Source organism: Podarcis gaigeae (assembly GCF_964106915.1).
Source record: "Podarcis gaigeae genome assembly, chromosome: 10".
Classification (NCBI taxonomy): Eukaryota; Metazoa; Chordata; class Lepidosauria; order Squamata; family Lacertidae; genus Podarcis; species Podarcis gaigeae.
The window spans coordinates 12,395,083-12,412,676 of NC_139686.1; the positions used below are offsets into that span (position 1 = coordinate 12,395,083).

At 42.8% G+C, this 17,594-nt stretch overlaps 1 protein-coding gene across 1 annotated transcript in view; it reads left to right on the plus strand.

Annotated features, from left to right (window-relative positions):
* Nucleotides 1-6,769: 6,769 nt before the first annotated feature.
* ETNK1 (ethanolamine kinase 1) overlaps nucleotides 6,770-17,594 on the plus strand; it is a 37,275-nt gene continuing 26,450 nt past the window's right edge. The window contains exon 1 of the mRNA XM_083700790.1: nucleotides 6,770-9,240. Coding sequence (XP_083556916.1) covers nucleotides 9,031-9,240 — 210 coding nt within the window. The 5' untranslated portion in view covers nucleotides 6,770-9,030. The remainder of the gene's footprint in view (nucleotides 9,241-17,594) is intronic.

The window sequence follows — 17,594 nt, forward strand, 5'->3', positions numbered from 1 at the left end:
AAATAGCTCAGCTGGAATATCATCACTTCCACTGGCCTTGTTATTAGCAGTGCTTTCTAAGGCCCATTTGACTTCACTCTCCAGTATGTCTGGCTCAAGGTCAGCAACCACACTATCTGGGGTGCACGAGTCATCCATATATTTCTGGTATAATTCCTCTGTGTATTCTTGCCACCTCTTCTTGATGTCTTCTGCTTCTGTTAGGTCCTTACCACTTTTGTCCTTTATTATGGTAATCTTTGTACAAAATGTTCCTTTCATATTTCCAATTTTCTTGAACAGATCTCTGGTTCTTCCCATTCTGTTGTTTTCCTCTATTTCTTTGCATTGCTCGTTTAAGAAGGCCTTCTTGTCTCTCCTTTCTATTCTTTGGAAATCTGCATTCAATTTCCTATATCTTTCACTATCTCCTTCACATTTTGCTTGCCTTCTCTCCCCCGCTATTTGTAAGGCCTTGTTGGACAGCCACTTTGCTTTCTTGCATTTCCTTTTCATTGGGATGGTTTTAGTTGCTGCCTCCTGTACAATGTTACGAGCCTCCACCCATAGTTCTTCAGGCACTCTGTCCAGCAAATTTAAATCTTAAACCTGTTCCTCACTTCCACTGTGTATTCATAAGGGATTTGGTTTAGATTGTATCTTACCGGTCCAGTGGTTTTTCCTACTTTCTTCAGTTTAAGCTTGAATTTTGCTATAAGAAGCTGATGATCTGAGCCACAGTCAGCTCCAGGTCTTGTTTTTGCTAACTGTATAGAGCTTCTCCATCTTTGGCTGCAGAGAATATAATCAATCTGATTTCGATGCTGCCCATCTGGTGATGTCCATGTGTAGAGTCGTCTCTTGTGTTGTTGGAAAAGAGTGTTTGTGGTGACCAGCTTGTTCTCTTGACAGAACTCTATTAGCCTTTGCCCTGCTTCGTTTTGAACTCCAAGGCCAAACTTGCCAGTTGTTCCTTTTATCTCTTGACTCCCTACTTTAGCATTCCAATCCCCTATAATGAGAAGAACATCCTTCTTTGGTGTCACTTCTATAAGGTCTTGTTCTTTTATAATAGTTTAAATTAGAGAATGATTGACTTGATGTTATTTAAATCTTTAAATTTAGTATTGAATGCTTTAAAAAAAGCAAGTCACTTTGATTTTGTTGTTGTTGTAAGCAACAAATTAACAATGATAATATCATGATTTAGGGCCAGTTCATGTGCTTAGCTCACAGAGTTGTTTCCAAGGCCCCTGGAGGAAAAAACGAGGGCTGTCTTTCTCAATGACTCAGTACAGTGCAAAGAAAGCCCATCAACAGCACCACACCTTGCCCCCGTAACAACATATGCACAGACCACTCAAGGACACAAGCATATGTGCAGAAAGGTCAGTTTTCAAATGGATTTCTTACAGTACAGTCCTACAATATGCCAACTCAATCCTTAAGTCCCACTCATTTCAGTGGGGCTTATTCCCAGGTGTAAGTGAGTACAGTGGTACCTTGGGTTACAGATGCTTCAGGTTACAGACTCCGCTAACCCAGAAATACAGTGGTACCTCAGGTTACATGCGCTTCAGGTTACAGACTCCGCTAACCCAGAAATAGTGCTTCAGGTTAAGAACTTTGCTTCAGGATGAGAACAGAAATCTGGTGGCGCAGCGGCAGCAGGAGGCCCCATTAGCTAAAGTGGTGCTTCAGGTTAAGAACAGTTTCAGGTTAAGTACAGACCTCCGGAACAAATTAAGTACTTAACCTGAGGTACCACTGTATAGAATTGCAAAGGCAATTCTTACATGATAGCTATATGGGCCTATACTATGTTCCGCTATTCTCAGCAAAATATGGCAGTTGTCTAACTCAGAATCTTGCATGTAGGTTTCTTTTGATCCTACACGCTGGACCAGATGAGCTCGGGCCTGATCCACCAGCGCTCTTCATAAATTATTACTTAAAACGTTTGTTAGCCAAAATCTCTGGAGTGATTTGATAGTCGTACAAGGAACTCTTAACTGACCAGTCGCACGTGAGCCAAGTACTTCCCACTTGGCATGTCTTGCATCCTGCCAGGCCCTTCTTTGCACTGTCCCAAGCAGGTAGCAATCGCAAGAGCTACCTATATAGTAAGCCCCTGCTGTACACGTTCAGCACGAGATAGGCCATTAACGTTTTGCAGGCCTGAATTACAACAATTTCTTTGTGTGCCGTGTACTGTAGAGTGCTATGACTGAGCATCTTGGAAACGCCTACTCATAAAAGGCAGAACAAAAATAGCCATGAATGATCTCTGGGCAAGCGCCAACAGTGTGCCACATGGACGGCTGTTTACACATGAATGACTGAAGGAGAAAGTTCTCTAAATAAAAAGTGTGCGGATCAGAGGAGAGTGCCTGCAAGTTCTCAAATGTCACATCTGCCTATAAGAACTTAAAATTCATAGTAAGGTAAAGGTAAAGGCACCCCTGACCATGAGGTCCAGTCGTGACCGACTCTGGGGTTGCAGTGCTCATCTCGCTTTATTGGCTGAGGAAGCCGGCGTACAGCTTCTGGGTCATGTGGCCAGCATGACTAAGCCGCTTCTGGTGAACCAGACCAGTGCACGGAAACGCCGTTTACCTTCCCGCCGGAGCAGTACCTATTTATCTACTTGCACTTTGACGTGCTTTCGAACTGCTAGGTTGGCAGGAGCTGGGACCGAGCAACGGGAGCTCACCCCGTTGCGGAGATTCATACTGCCAACCTTCTGATCAGCAAGTCCTAGGCTCTGTGGTTTAACCCATAGCCCCACGTTTCTGTTATTTCCATCGTAAAGATCACTGGTGTTCAAACATTTCCTTTTTTATGGCAGCTTGCTTTTTTTTATTTCAAACACAGTTTGTGCGAAACATCTGATTGTTTAAAGTTTTCCCATTCACTATCAACACTCCAAAGCCATACTGCAGTTAATCTTGTAGTCAAGCCCAAGCGTGTTTTAACTGAAACAACCACACGTTTCCCTGTTTACCCCTGCCTTCACTTCCCCTTCCTCTTCTTGCTTTCCTTAGGTTGAATTTTAGATCATGGCATCACCTTACGCCTTTACCCCCTTATTCTGCAGAACTGGCACTGTTGCAGGTGCTGCATGATACTTGTTTTGCACCACCCCCACACTTTTGCATAAACATTTTTGTTTAGGCAAGACCAGGGGTCAGCAAACTTTTTCAGCGGGGGACCGGTCCACTGTCTCTCAGACCTTGTGGGGGGCCAGACTACTGTATATTTTGAAGGGGAAAAAATGAGCGAATTCCTATGCCCCCAAAATAACCCAGAGATGCATTTTAAATAAAAGGACACATTCTACTCATGTAAAAGCACGCTGATTGCCAGACTGTCCGTGGGCCAGATTTAGAAGGCAATTGGGCCGGATCCGGCCCCCGGGCCTTAGTTTGCCTATCCATGGGCAAGACTATCCAGACAAGTAGGCGTTGCATGTGTTTAAATCTGTTTTTAGCTTATTGTTGATTCTGATAATCTTAATGTTTTTAAATAACTGATTTTAGCTGCCTTTTATTAATAATTTCAGCGTCTCATTTCTGTAAACTGCTTAGAGGTTTTATTACAGTCAAGCAGTATATAACTTTGGATAAATAAATAAATTGTAAGTCGTTTTGCTTTTGTCTGTGCTGAATCTCCCACCATTCGACCCCATCAGATGACTCCAGGTTCTAACAGAAAACTTCTGTTTTCCCCACAGCATGCATGCATTTTTACAAATCTCTATCATGCAGCCTCAATATTTTTTTCCCTAAACTAAAAAACTCCAACTGTTGTAACCTTTCTTCGCAGGAGAGTTGTGTCAGTCATCTGATCCCTGGCAATTTCTAGATACAACAGAACATTGGAAGAAATGTGGGCATGATTTTCAGGGCAGCTCATATTCATCAAAAGCAAACTAGTTGTGGCATTAAGAACTATTTCTAGAATATACATCTATAAAGCAGGAAGAGAAGCTGTAAAAATAAAACTAGGAGCAGCAAATGTACTAAACATAAAAAGCTTCAGGTATTCTTTTTTTTAAAAAAAGTATTAAGCTGATGGTGAAAACTTGTGAAATCTCACACTTACATATTTATCACATTCACCTTTTGAATTATAAAAGAATTGCAAGATGGTTTACAGTGCAGAGTTTTTAAAAACCCCAATAAAATAATGTTGAAAAATACAAAACAGTGCTAGGACCAAAGAGCACGTTGAAAACGATGAAATTGGCACACAGCAACTCCTCCAGCCAAGCTGGTGCCAAATGTATTGCTCTGCTTTCCATTGGACCATGTCAGTGAGACCAAGAGGGGAGTCTTCCCATCTGGGCACCCCAGGACCTTCATATACACTGTCCAGGCTTGCGTCCCGGAGAGATCACTTTGGTGCTGCTAACACAGGTAAGATTTACCAAAAAAGAGAAAAACATGCCAATAAATACATTTTAGAAAGGGGCAAGATTAGATGTGGATGCACATGGTGTAATAATTTTTTTTTAATATATATATTCATAAATGTACCAACCAAGCACGTACATAGATACGTGGACAACATATCTGGAGCAGCACAGGAAAACCGCTCTGAAACCATTTTGACTCAGAACCAAGCTGTGCCTGCCCTTTCCTGCGGGTGAGGGGACCACCCGGTTGCACCCTGTTGTTCAATAAAATCAGGCTTACTAGCTGCTTTGCTTCTCAATATTCTCTGGTTGGCCTCTGTTATTTTCTCCTACTGATGTACAACCTACAAAGGACTCTATGAGGGCTTTTGTGTCCCCCATAAAGGAATAAGGGCAGATTTTTGTTTATTACAGAGGCATTTTTAAAAAAAAACAAGACCCCTTGCACCCCATTCCGCTCCTTTTTCCTGCTCAGGGTAGGCCTGTCCTCTGCCTGCAGCTCAGAGCCAGCCCATCACATGGGGCTGGGCCTTGGTGTGGCCTCTCCTCGTCCTCACCTGTTCTCCAGCAGCCACTGTGAGCTGCTCAAGGGAGGAGGCTGGAGACAAGTGCTGGTGATCCTCCTTCCTGAGCGGGGCAAACAGGGACATTCTGGGATCAATTCAGAAGCCAGGAGGGCTTTTGTAATTCTGGGACTGTTCCTGGAAAACAGGGCCGCTTAGAGGGCATGCCATTGTCCGTTACGGAACATGCGCACCATTTGCTTGAAACGTAAAGCATCTAAACACTTAGCTTTGGAGTGGTTCAAACGCTCCCCTTCCATGCTGATTGGGTGGCTTTAAGATGCTGGAGGCAGGGGCCCTGCTGAGGAAATTAGTAAGGGTCGCCCATACCCCAATGACCCTGGACCACTACAACACTGTATCTTAAAGGGGTTTGCTTGTTTTTGGATTACCTCTAATGCTGCTACACTACAAAAGGGTTGCATGTGCCAACGCCCTTTTTTGATCAGCCTTGCAGCAACATTTATGTTTTCCTGTAACAACTCATGGCTACCCATGTAGACAATACACATTAAAACAACAAAACCTTATTGCCTAACTCAAGAATGTGTCATCAAGCTAAAACACAGCATAAAGATAAAGCATTAAGAACTGCAGCAGAAGGGTTAGGGTAAGGTTACCAGATTCCCCCCCCCCCCAAAGAATACAGAGATACTTTAAAAAAAGAGAGAGAGAGAGAGAAAGTTATTTTTAAAAAATCATTTAAAAAAGAAGAAGTAATATCTTCTCTTCTGGGTCTCCTCTGTCACACAGACTTCCTCTGGGCCCCAGCCTGATCTCTTGGAGTGCTATCTGACATGGAGTAGGCTTGGGTTGGGCCTGGGCTCTCCAACTTCTCTTCCTCAGCAGCGGCAGAGGCAAAAGCGCGGCAGGGTCGGGGCTCCCCACTTTTTTCTCCTTCCTCTTTCTCTCTCTTCCTTCTCCTTCTCCCTGCGAGTGCTGTTGGGCAGTCAACCAGGTGGCCGGGCACTCTCATTCCTGCCTCAGTTTGGGTCATAGGTGGGATCTGCGGGTCCCCCAGTTGATGCGCCAGGTATCCCCGGTTCCCCCGCGGCAGCGGCAGCCTCAGCAGCCCAGAGCCAGCCTGGTAGTGCAGTTGGCTCTGGCTGGCTTCAGGAGCTGCTCGCTGCCATGGAGCCCGCCATTTTGCCTCTCCAGAAGTCCCCATATGATGTGTCTTGTGCCGTTGAACCAACCACGCAACATTCATTCCCTACTAATAAATCTACAACACTTAAAATATAAATCCGGGAACATTAAGTTCAATCCGGGGGCATTCCGGGGATGGATTTTGTCCGGCAACAGATTTGTAAATCTGGGGACTGTCCCTGGGAAACAGGGACATCTGGTAACCATAGGTTAGGGGTGCACATACGCCAATAAAGGAAAGGATTCTGGATTGAAATATGCTACGGAAGCAGACAATCATATAACATAAACATAAATGAAAGGAGCCAGCAATTACATAAGCATGCAGTGATGCCATGCACTGTGCTTGGCAGTAAACGCTGTTGCGTCAGGGGCTGTAATTTACTTTGCAACCATTAATAGCTGAACTATTAGTTGATGAGAGTTTGCCTGACCTGTGCTGCAGGGTTAATCTTTTGCATTTGAATGGCACATTTTTTTCCACTAGATAACCATCTCGCTTTCATTAATCATTTCCTCAGGTCCCTCTTTCTCTTTTTGGGATCAGTCATTAAGTAGAGAATACAGTAATACCAAGTGGATGAAGGAGTGAATAGCACTGTGTAAATATGGAAGGGTTAATAGTTGCTGAAGAAGACACATGAAGAAGACTTATGTCTGGGACAGAAGTGTATTTACTTGGAAGTAAATGACTGGTGCAAATGCCTGGTTAGATATGCTGAATATCCTCTGAAGGGGGTGGGGGAGAGAAAGCTTTCAAGTCAATATAGGGACAAGGTTCAAAATGATTCAGATAAAATGAACTCTGCACATTTTCATTAACATTGGACACACCCATCAATCCAGCCTTGAGGCATTACAAAATGAATGTACAAGTCAATCTGGTCTGGGTCATGCCCCGAATTTCAGCTCCTGAAAGTTCTTTGGAGATTTTGAGGTTGCACACATTCCTGTGTTATGTATGGACAAGGATACAATTGCTCAATAAGCTCATTTCTCTTTTTTCATCCCAGTCCTAGAATCCTAGAAATCCATAGTTGGAAGGGGTCACAAGGGCCATCTAGTCTAACCCCCTGGAATGCAGGGATCTTTTTGCTCGACACGGGGCTCAAACCCACAACCCTGAAATTAAAAGTCTCGTGCTCTACTGACTGAGCTATCCAAAAACTGTAAGGGGATTGCGAAGTGATGGTCTTATTATTTAATCTGAAGCATTTTTTTTTTTACTTTGCTGATCGGCCACAAAATAAGACAGTTGACAGCCTTGCAGTGTTAAAGACAGGACACAAAGGAAAAAGGAGTTGTAGGGAGGAGGAGGTGCTGGGAGTTGGTAAACTCAGGCAACTCAGTCTTAGTTGTGGGGTTTTGTAATGACCCCCTCGAAACAGTATTTGGGGAAAGGAAGAGCTGAAAGTTGTTGGTCTCTCAGCTGAGGCCCTGAACTTCTTTCTTGGTGGAATGGCTGCCATATTATGACAGTCATAGGAGGAGACTGATGGGTGCTGATCTTTCAGCTAAGCCAATGTGCAGTCCCATTTCCTCCTTCTGTTATGATTAATCAAACTGTGATCATGGCAACTCTGCCTCAAATGAGTAAGACGTAAGGAAGACTTAAGTGTTGCATTAAATCCATTTGTTTGTTTTAGAGCATTGGTACCCTGCTCTTCAGCCTGAAAGCCTCCCAGAGTGGTTTAAACGCACCCACAACCACACACCCAGTCCCCACCCGCAGGCTTACAATCTTTATTTTAAAATGACACGCAAGGAAAAAGGGACAGGAAGGGAAGAACAAAAATCAAATGTCAGACACCAATTTCTAAATAGTTGTTCCTGCAATGACCATCTGGCACAGTGGGCTTTTAGCAAAGTTGGTGGAATGAGCCCTACTTGAGCTGTGCACTCATAAAACGTTATTCACACGTGACATTCAAGTGTATGCAATCATTGGAACTGCACAGCTATTCCTATGTTCAAGTGTGAAGCCTGTGGGTACCAGTTGAGCTGCAATGTTGACATGCAATTTTCCGCAGCAGGAGTATGATCTGTGTGCGCTGCGGCTACGGACACCCAGCTGTGCAAATCTACAAAGGGATCTTCCTACGTCACACTCAATGAGCGTCTAAATCTGTGTACACAAATGTCTGAACGTCAGACATGCCCTCCCCGCCCCACGGCTAGTCCCTTTGCTAGGGGTGGTGCTAGGTCCTTAAAGGACTTGGGGCAACTCTGTAATTCTGTCATTTTTGGCAAAAAAGGGGGGGGGGAGTCACCGGAGAAAAAAACCTGTCTGGGAAAAAGGCACGTCAATCGTGGACCATATAACTGAATGGGAGGGAGGTTTGGGTGCGGGGGGGGGGGAGAGAAGGGCGGAGACGCGAACATTCCATTGACAGCGAAGGCGCGAGCGTTCCATTGACGGGGGCCCGCCCCCCGCGCTCTGGAGAACCAGCCCCGCCCACACCCGTCTCTCCCGGCATGCCCCGCGGCGAGAGAACCTCGGCGGAGAAGTCTGCGAAGAGTGTGTGTGTGTGTGTCTGTCCGCGTGAAAACGAAGAAGAGCATTGTGGGGGAGAAAAGCGAGGGCGGGGCCTACCAGAAAACCCGCATCTATAAATAGGCTGGTGGGAGAGGGGCGGAGCTTCCCCTTCCCAATCCGAGGAAACGGGGAAAGGGGCGTGGAGGGAGGAGAGCGAGAAGAGAAAGAAAGGCGAGCCAGCCAATCGCCGGCCGCCTCTTTGGCTGCCTCCCTCCGCCAGTTGGTCTCGCGCCGCTCAGTTGCCGGCTGCTCCCGCTCGCGTGACGACGACGACGACGACGACGCTGCTGCTGCTGCCGCCGCTCCTCTTCGCCCGCCGCCGTCTCGCCCTGCTGCCGAGGCTCCGTCGCCGCCTGCGCTCGCCCACCGCCGCCGTCGCCGCCTCCATGGCCAACTACATCCACGTGCCGCCGGGCTCGCCTGAGGTGCCCAAGCTGGACGTCGTCGTGAGCGAGAGGGACCCCGCTTCGGGGGCGGGAGGCGGCGGCGGCGGAGATGGAGAAGGAGGAGGAGGCGGGCCCGGCTACCGCCGCGGGGCCCTCCGTCTCCTCAGCCAACTGAGGCCCGCCTGGAAGCCCGAGGAGGTGACGCTGAAGGTAACGGCTGAGGCGAAGCGGCGGAGGGTGGCTGTGAGGGGGGGGAAGAGAGAGAGAGAGAAGCGGGAGGAGGAGGAGGAGGAGGCAGGTTGTGGGGAGGGGGAGAGATGGCGGGCAGCCATTGTGGCGAGGCGAGGCGAGGGAGGAGTAGGAGCGGCGGCGGCGGCTCTGTCTTTCTCTTTCTGTCTCTCCTCAGCGCTTCCCTCTTGAGGGGGAGAATGAGAGAGGAGGAGGGAGAGAGCGGCTCGGGCAGCCTCGGCTTCCATTCCGCTCGCGCAGCCCGAAGGAAGGAGGAGCAGGCAGGTTGGGCGTGCGCGCTGTGCCCGTGCGGTTCCAACTCGTACATCGACTACACGGAGGCGCGCGCTCACACACGCACGTTTCTGTGCAAGGCGGACGAGTCGGAACCCGAGCCGTGTTCTAATTATAGAGCTGGGGGGGGGGGAGGGATGCGTGCTCCTATGGCTTGATACGCCTGTGTGTTAGAGAGAGGGAGAGAGCGCTTATATTCTGGTAACAGCTCAGATGATACACGATGGGGAGGAGTGTGTGTGTGAGAGAGTGTGTGTAGTGTATGTATGTGATACATATGTGTGTGTGTGTGTGACACATGCATATTAAATACAAGTGTGTAATATGCTTGCATGTAATATGTATGTGCATATATGATATGCCTGGGTTTAATACATGTGTGTGTAATACACTTGTGTGTAATATATATGTGTTTATGTGACATGGCAGTGTGTAATATACGTGTGTGTGTGTGTGTGTGTGAGAGAGAGAGAGAGAGAGAGATACCTGTAGGTATGTTTGAGCTTTTATTCCAGCAACGTAGCTCAACAGATGCAAAATAGGGAGGAGTGCACATGTGATACATCTTTGTATCTGACTGTGCTTGTACTCTATTAATATAGCCTGAAGGATATAGGGCAGGGAGTTGCGTGTGTGTTGGTGAGCTTGTGTATTCTTGTAGTATAGCCTGAAGTCTTATGTGTACTTGTGGGTGTGTATACCATGCATATAGAGAAAGGGAGAATAAGCTTTCCCTGCTCACCTTTCCTTAAAAAAACCCTCACCTCTTGCTTCTCTCTTTCCACAGGGTTCATCTCTTCTCTCTCTTGCTTCCCCCCTCTCAACCCTGTTTCACGAGGTTATGATTGTTTTAAAATGGGATCCACCCTGAACTGATTTTCACACATAAAACATGCTAGTTTGCAGGAAGGGGGAAATGGAACAAGAGAGATGGGGGGTTGGGGGCTGGGCTGGGCTGGGTTCCTTAGTATAGGTTGCCATGTAGGCTTTTGCAGTGTATAGCTTGAGAGGCAAAGGGGTTGCCATGTAGCAAGCACACATCATCTATACAAATCTCAATTGAGGAAGTCAGCATTCTTTTCTCTCCTTGTCTTTCCAGAAAAACCATAAGAAAAACTTGAATTTCTCTGTCACGTTTTAGCCCAAAGGAATGCTGGGAGGACAATATGTTCCTCCACCCTTTCCCCAATGCACTTTTCTTTGTAGAGGGATTTAAGCGTTACAATAATAAAGCAGCAGGAGTTGAGTGAATACTCTTCTGTATTTTCTCTCAGAGAGCACATTGTAGTTGTTCACCTTTTCCCTAAACATTGTCCCTGTCAAATCTTTCGCACTCTACTGAATAATTAAGCATGGGACAGCTTTAGGTTATCACTTTCACCTCAAGGAAAGGTGTTAATGAACTATTGCATTGATGCAGCACATAGGAAATAAAGGCTAGATCCTAAACATTCTGAAGGAGAGCATGAATAAAGTGGCATAAGCTTGTATACAACTAAGTTACACTCAGACCCACTGAAATTAATGAACCAAGTTAGTCCTTTCCTTTCAATGGGTCTTCTCTCTGTATGGCTAGCATTAGATATAACCCCTTGTCTTCCTTTCTTGTCTCTCTTTCAAGTCTTTTCAGGGGCAACGTCACCCTTCTAACCATTTTCTGCTTCAAAATTGGTGTTTACCCAATCTCAGAGGTTTTGCATTGTAGTAATAAACGTAGCATGTTAAGTTGATAAATTGAAATATGTATGTTAAATAGCTTTATTTTGCACTTTGTGGTGTATAGTTGCATTGTTTTAAAGTGTGGGAGGGGAAGGGTTACAAACAGAATATAGCTGATATAAAACATTATACAAATATACCTTCTGTGGGTTAGCCAGAAAACCTTTTGGAGTTCCTTACTGCAAGAGATGCATTTATAGTAATAGCTTTAAAAGAATCTGCCCTGAATCTCTTGGCTCAGGTAGGTTACAGGCAAACAGATATGACAGTAGAGTTGGTCTTAATATTGGGACAGCTTGTGGTCTTCATAAAAGTTGCTTTGTAGCTGTTATTTAAAAAATTCAACATTTGACTGGATTATCTTCCTGACATGGGTGATGCAGAGCTTATTCGACTTCTTGGTTAGGGATGTTGAAGATCTGTTTATGCTTGCCGATGTTTGTACTTCTAAAAAATACACATCAGTGATGTAGGTTTATTTGGGAAATTTTCAGTTGGCAATGAGGGAAAAAATCTTATGCCTTGGAGTGATTTAATTTAGCTTGCCTTTTTAACATGTATTTAGTAAACAAATCATTATTAGTTTTTTGTCCCAGTATCTGAAACATTTTATTTTAGACTATTAATTCACATTTAATGTGGTTTAAATGTTTTTTATTGGAATGCTTATGAAAATTCAAAATAGCATGTACTGCTCAAAAGTTAAGTTGCTGAAACTTGTTTACACTAAAATTTAGCAACTCAAAAGAACTCTTGACTTGCTGATGACAACTAATCTATTTCAGCAAAGTTCACTTCTTTTACACTTAGCTTGTCAGGGGCCCTCCAGTCTGATGTCACTACAGGCACACACACCCTATTACACATAAGTGACTTGTGCACAACTGCATATATGCATGGTGCCAGGAAATACATAAATAAATAGGTAGATTCAAACCAGGAGATAGCAGGAGAGAGCTGGAAAATCCTAGTTGTTTGCAAGGAGACCTTTCCTGGACTCTGAAGAGGACTTCAGTGAGGGCAGAGGAAGCCCCAGAGAGACCAAAGAGATTTGTTTAGGCTGTTCTGCCTCCCCACCTAGCAGCTGATTTCCACAGCAGCAGCAGCAGCCTCCCGCCAGCCCAAGAGCTTCAACTGTTGTTGAAGAGGGAGATGTGTGGAGAGAAAGCTGTAGAGCAGGAGAAAGGGGCTTTTAGAAGGTTCTGTCTACTTACATGGTGTTTATTTATGTGCACAGGCACCTGGAACATAACCCCCGCATAAGTGGGGGGGCGCCTGTACTAAAACCTTTTAGCTTGGGATTTTACTTGACCTGCATGACCAGTGTGGTGAATCCCATTAAAAATTGGATTCTTTTTGTTTCGATTTATTTACTTAAATATTATAAATACTTCCTCTCTAAATATATGTTGAAGGAGGTAGTGCAGTATTAAAATAAATAAGATCAACAGCTCTAAGCATGTACAAGAATTAAAAATCAATACAATACATAATCATCCCAGATAAACTCTTCTAAAATAACATATTTATTATTTTTACTCTCCCTTTTGCCTACAGATCAGTGATATTTATTCTCACATGATTTCTAGGGATAATCACCTAAAAACATTAATTACAATATTATATTTGCAGTTTACATTATTACAAATTAACTTATGAAATACGTAAAAATGTTTCCATTTGAAAATAAATAAAAATTCTGCTTTGCAAAAATTTCTACCCCACATCAGTGACAGGGAGTATATATTATAATTATTGCTATATTTATTTATACTCCATCTTTTTCCCTCATGGGACTCAAGACAGTTTACAGATAAATATTAGAACTGTTAAAAACATAGAAAATAATCATTAAAAACAATTTAATACATATATATCTTAACTCTATTAAAACCATAGCAATGATTATAATGAAAATAGCATGGCACTAGTCATTTCATTAAAAACTGTCAGTTTCCAAAAGCCTGTTGGAACAAAGTCTTCACCTAGCTTCTCAAGACAAAAAAATTCCTTCCAGTAGCACCTTAAAGACCAACTAAGTCAGTTCTTGGTATGAGCTTTCGTGTGCATGCACACTTCTTCAGATACCTAGCTTCTCAAGGTGAGAGTTCCAAAGCCCTCTCCTTCATTCCTACTAAGCATGCCTGTGAGGGTGGTCTCACTAGAAAGAGTAAATAGTGGTTAAGCAGCTTAAATTTCAGTGGTACCTTGGTTAAAGAACAGTCCAGTTTACAAACAATTCATGAACTCCGCAAAACTGGAAGTAGTGTCCTGGTTTGCGAACTTTACCTCAGTAAGAATGGAATCTGAACGGTGGAAGGGCGCCGGTAGCGGGAGGCCTCATTAGGGGAAAGCACGCCTCGGTTTAAGAATGGTTTCAGTTTAAGAACGGACTTTCAGAACAGATTAAGTTTGTAAACTGAGATTAGTTTTGGCCTAGAGGCTATGTATAGCATTTCTGATTAGGTATGATTCAAATAGAATATTCTGGAACAGGAATGTACACACTTGTCTCTGGGAATTAATAATATTTCTATACAGCCCTTCATCTGAGAATCACAGGGTGGTTTACAATATAAAACCACAAAAATTAATGGAGTTTCCTCCTGACCATTAGGACGCATGTCTTTAGCTGTAACATACAATTCATTGTTTGACATGGATTATACTTGATTGGAAGTAGTTGCCCAATTCATATGTTGTAGCAAGCTGTTAGAGAAAATTAGACATGGAGGAGGCAATCCACAGTGAGGGGGAAAGTATAGGATGGGCTGCATGAGTCCATGGCACATTCTCAATCTTATAATAATGATTTGAAGGATTCTCCTCATCTACACGTTACAGTAAGCCACAGGTTTGTTTTTTTAAAAAAAGCTCGTGTGCACTGTTCAAATTGGGTCCTCCGTGGCTAAGAGGAAACAAACCACAGTGCTGGCTTAGTTTTGCACGAGAAATGATTGCTTGTGCTTCAAACTATGAGAGAAAGTTGAGTACAAATGCTGCTCAGTCACCGTGAGGCATAGTTTGTGACTGTGGCATTCCACAATGCATGAGTCAGTCTGTTTGAATTGAGCCATAGTGAATTAAATGTATTTATCCAGTTTAGATGTTCTAGGGTATGTATCCAGGATGGATGACTAGCCTTGGAGAAATGGAGCAGTTCACGACTACTGCCAGACCACTTGATTTCTATATTGGTCATGCGTTGCCTCCTGCATGACCAGCTGAAAAGTGTAGTGGCCAGTTAACTTCTGTGCTGCCAGAAAACAAGAGGCTTTGCTTCCTCTAGCAAGGAAGCCAAGCAGGTTGGTGAATGAGGGACAGTGCAATCCTTCTCCCTCGCTGCAACTATTATAGGAGCCAAGTGAGCTGGCAGAGAAGGTACAGAGCAATCCATTCCTTCTATACCATCCCATTCGGTTACTGGAATAGAATTCTGTGTCGTCATCTTGGAATTTCTAGTTACCATATACAGGTATCTTGTGATTTATAATATAAGGCTGCAATAAATGGATTTGTTTCAGATATAAACTCCTGAAATAGATAGCTTTCTGTCTGGTACCTTTCTTTACGCAGTACAAATTTGCATTCTCAAACAGGTAGTCCTCATTCACACTTCAAATATGTATTTTGAATATGTACTTTTGAAAATGAGTGCATTTGCACTTAATTTTACAAGCAGTGTTAGTTGGCGCCATCCCTGATTAGTTATATGTGGTTCACATTGCTATTTTCAGTGAGGACTGCTGGTCTTCATTGCGCATGTTGAGAAGAAGGCACTAAATAGTTGCGTGAGGAAGAATGACTATTGTGTTTCCTTTTTGAAAAGGATACTTTAACCAACTATTTCTGTTAAAGAAGTAGCAAATAGTTACTTGAAGCTCTGGTCTATCTCTTTCTCCTAGAAGTTTGGAACTTCTGCTGAACAAACATAATGGCTAGTGCCCATGTAGAGGTGAATCTGGTTGTGAGCTGTTTTGAAGAACACACCCATCGATCATATGTGATTTGGTTGACACAACCTACCAAACAAAAATTGAGTAGAATAATTAGAAGACCGTATATAAAATTAGATGAATTAAGGGCTTACATCTAAGCAATAAAATTCAACAGTTTGCAACAGGATAAATGCTTCTACAGCTGATTTAACTAACAGTATTATGTAGTACACTGACAACTTTCAGCTGTTGGGACAGATTACTCCATAATAGAACAGAAGTCATAAAACCTAGTTTGAGAAGACCCTTGGCTGAATGCTTTAAATTTGATATGTGCTTGTGCTGTTCCTTATATCATTTTATTATTTTTTATATATGGTTACAGGTTTTCTAAAAATGCTTTATACACTGTTGATGTTTGGGGGTGTTTACTTTGTGAGCCACTCAGTTGTATGACGAGAAGAAAGTGGTATAAGATTTTTTAAAAATGTAAATATATATATTTTGTGTGTGTGTAAGATTAGTACAGCCTGGTCAACTGAGGGAAGACTAGTTCACTCAAGACCAGGCCATGGAAGTTGAGTGTTTTTTTTGCATGCTATATTCTGGGTGGGTCATTTATTGTAATATAGATTATGAAAGTGCCAACAAATACTGGTAATACGAATGTGAAACTGAAAGGGAAACAGCACTTCCTCCAGTTGTATTGTTTTAATATCTTATAGTGAACCATGTCTCTACCCTGTAGAATTTTCAGAAATGGTTATTCCTAAACTAAGCTGCAGCAAGTTAGCTGAAGGTTGGCATACTAGCTCCATTGTAGAGGGGTATTCTGTTTTGTTTTTTACTTAGCAGCAGCATTATATTGCAGCTTCAAGTTTCACTTAGCCAGTGTATTAATTGCTATTTTGGAGTTATGTTAAGCTTTGGCATTGGCCTTTTAAAAGTCTAACCATTATCAACTCAGGTAGGTAGCCATGTTGAAACAAACAAACAAAAAAAATCCTTCCAGTGGCACCTTAAAAAGCAACTAAGTTAGTTATTGGTATGAGCTTTTGTGTGCATGCACATCAACTCAGTGGATTATCTTTAATTACAGCCTTTGTCATTCGTTACAGTTTAGAATAGAGCTTGATCTATTACCACATTCTTTTTTTCTAAGGCTGCTGTCCTACACACACTCATCTCAGTGGGACTTAACTTTTGAGTAGACCTGAGTATAGGTCTGTAAGCTGTTTTAAATTGTTCTTAATATTGTTTTTTTATTATTAAAAAAACCCTGCTATAACCTACTCTGGGACCTCAGGTTTTTGAATGTGTCATTGAGTTCAAAAAGGTTGGCTGCCTCTAGGATGCACTCTCAAACTAGATGTGGTCACATGACTTCCTGGCTTGCATGATACGCTGTCATTTTCAATGACTATTACCCAGCTACTTTTTTTTAACACACAGAGCTCAATTCTAGAACCTGGAGTTAAAGACAAATCTTTCATGTAGTTCTATGGTTTGGTATCTATTCTCCAGTGATCTGACTTTTTGAGACTTCCGTTACTAAGATTCTTTTCTTGTGCTTGTCAACTATGGTCTTGTTCTGTTCACTTGCACCTTAAACCTTAGTACGTAATTCTTGTCAAATTATCTGGCTTCCTGCTATGTTTGCATGAGAGCTGATACTCATTAGTTTTTTCACACCAGATGTTTTGTTTAGCAGCACACATTTCTACTATGGCACTGACAATTCAGTTACTTTTACTTAGATAACTCTTAACCATAACCTTTTTGATGTAAAAATAAGACATTTCTCCTTTCCATTTTGAAAATAAAGGTACTATTAATAAAAAAGAAGAGATTATTACTAGAATGTTTATAGAATATTTGAATTGGTAAATAGTTCAGTGACATGTATTTTATGACATTATGCAACAGCTATTTTGTAATCTAGATTAGAATCATCTGGTCATGTGACATAATGTGACAAACTATGAGGCCTGGAGCAAATACGTAGTAATCATCATATGAAAACTGAAGCATGTGCTTTATGATCCTTTATAAGCAAATGGCTATAGCACTCTGTCTCTGGATTATTGTATAATTTGGTTTGCATGGGTCTGGGTGCTAGAGAAAGTAATTTAGATCTAGATTTTGCTGTTTTGCTTTTAAACAGAATTGTTTGCACATTGACACACTGAGGAGAAATGAATGACTTAAAAGAATGACCAGCATTCAGCATTCAGCAATTAAAGCATTTGGATAAGTGTGAAATTTATAGAGATTAGATTCTAATCCTCTTTCAAAGTACTGCTGCTGGTTGTCTTTTAAGAGTATTACAAATCCATGTAGAAATACCAATTAATTGAACCCCATCAATGTTTTAAATGCTTTTGT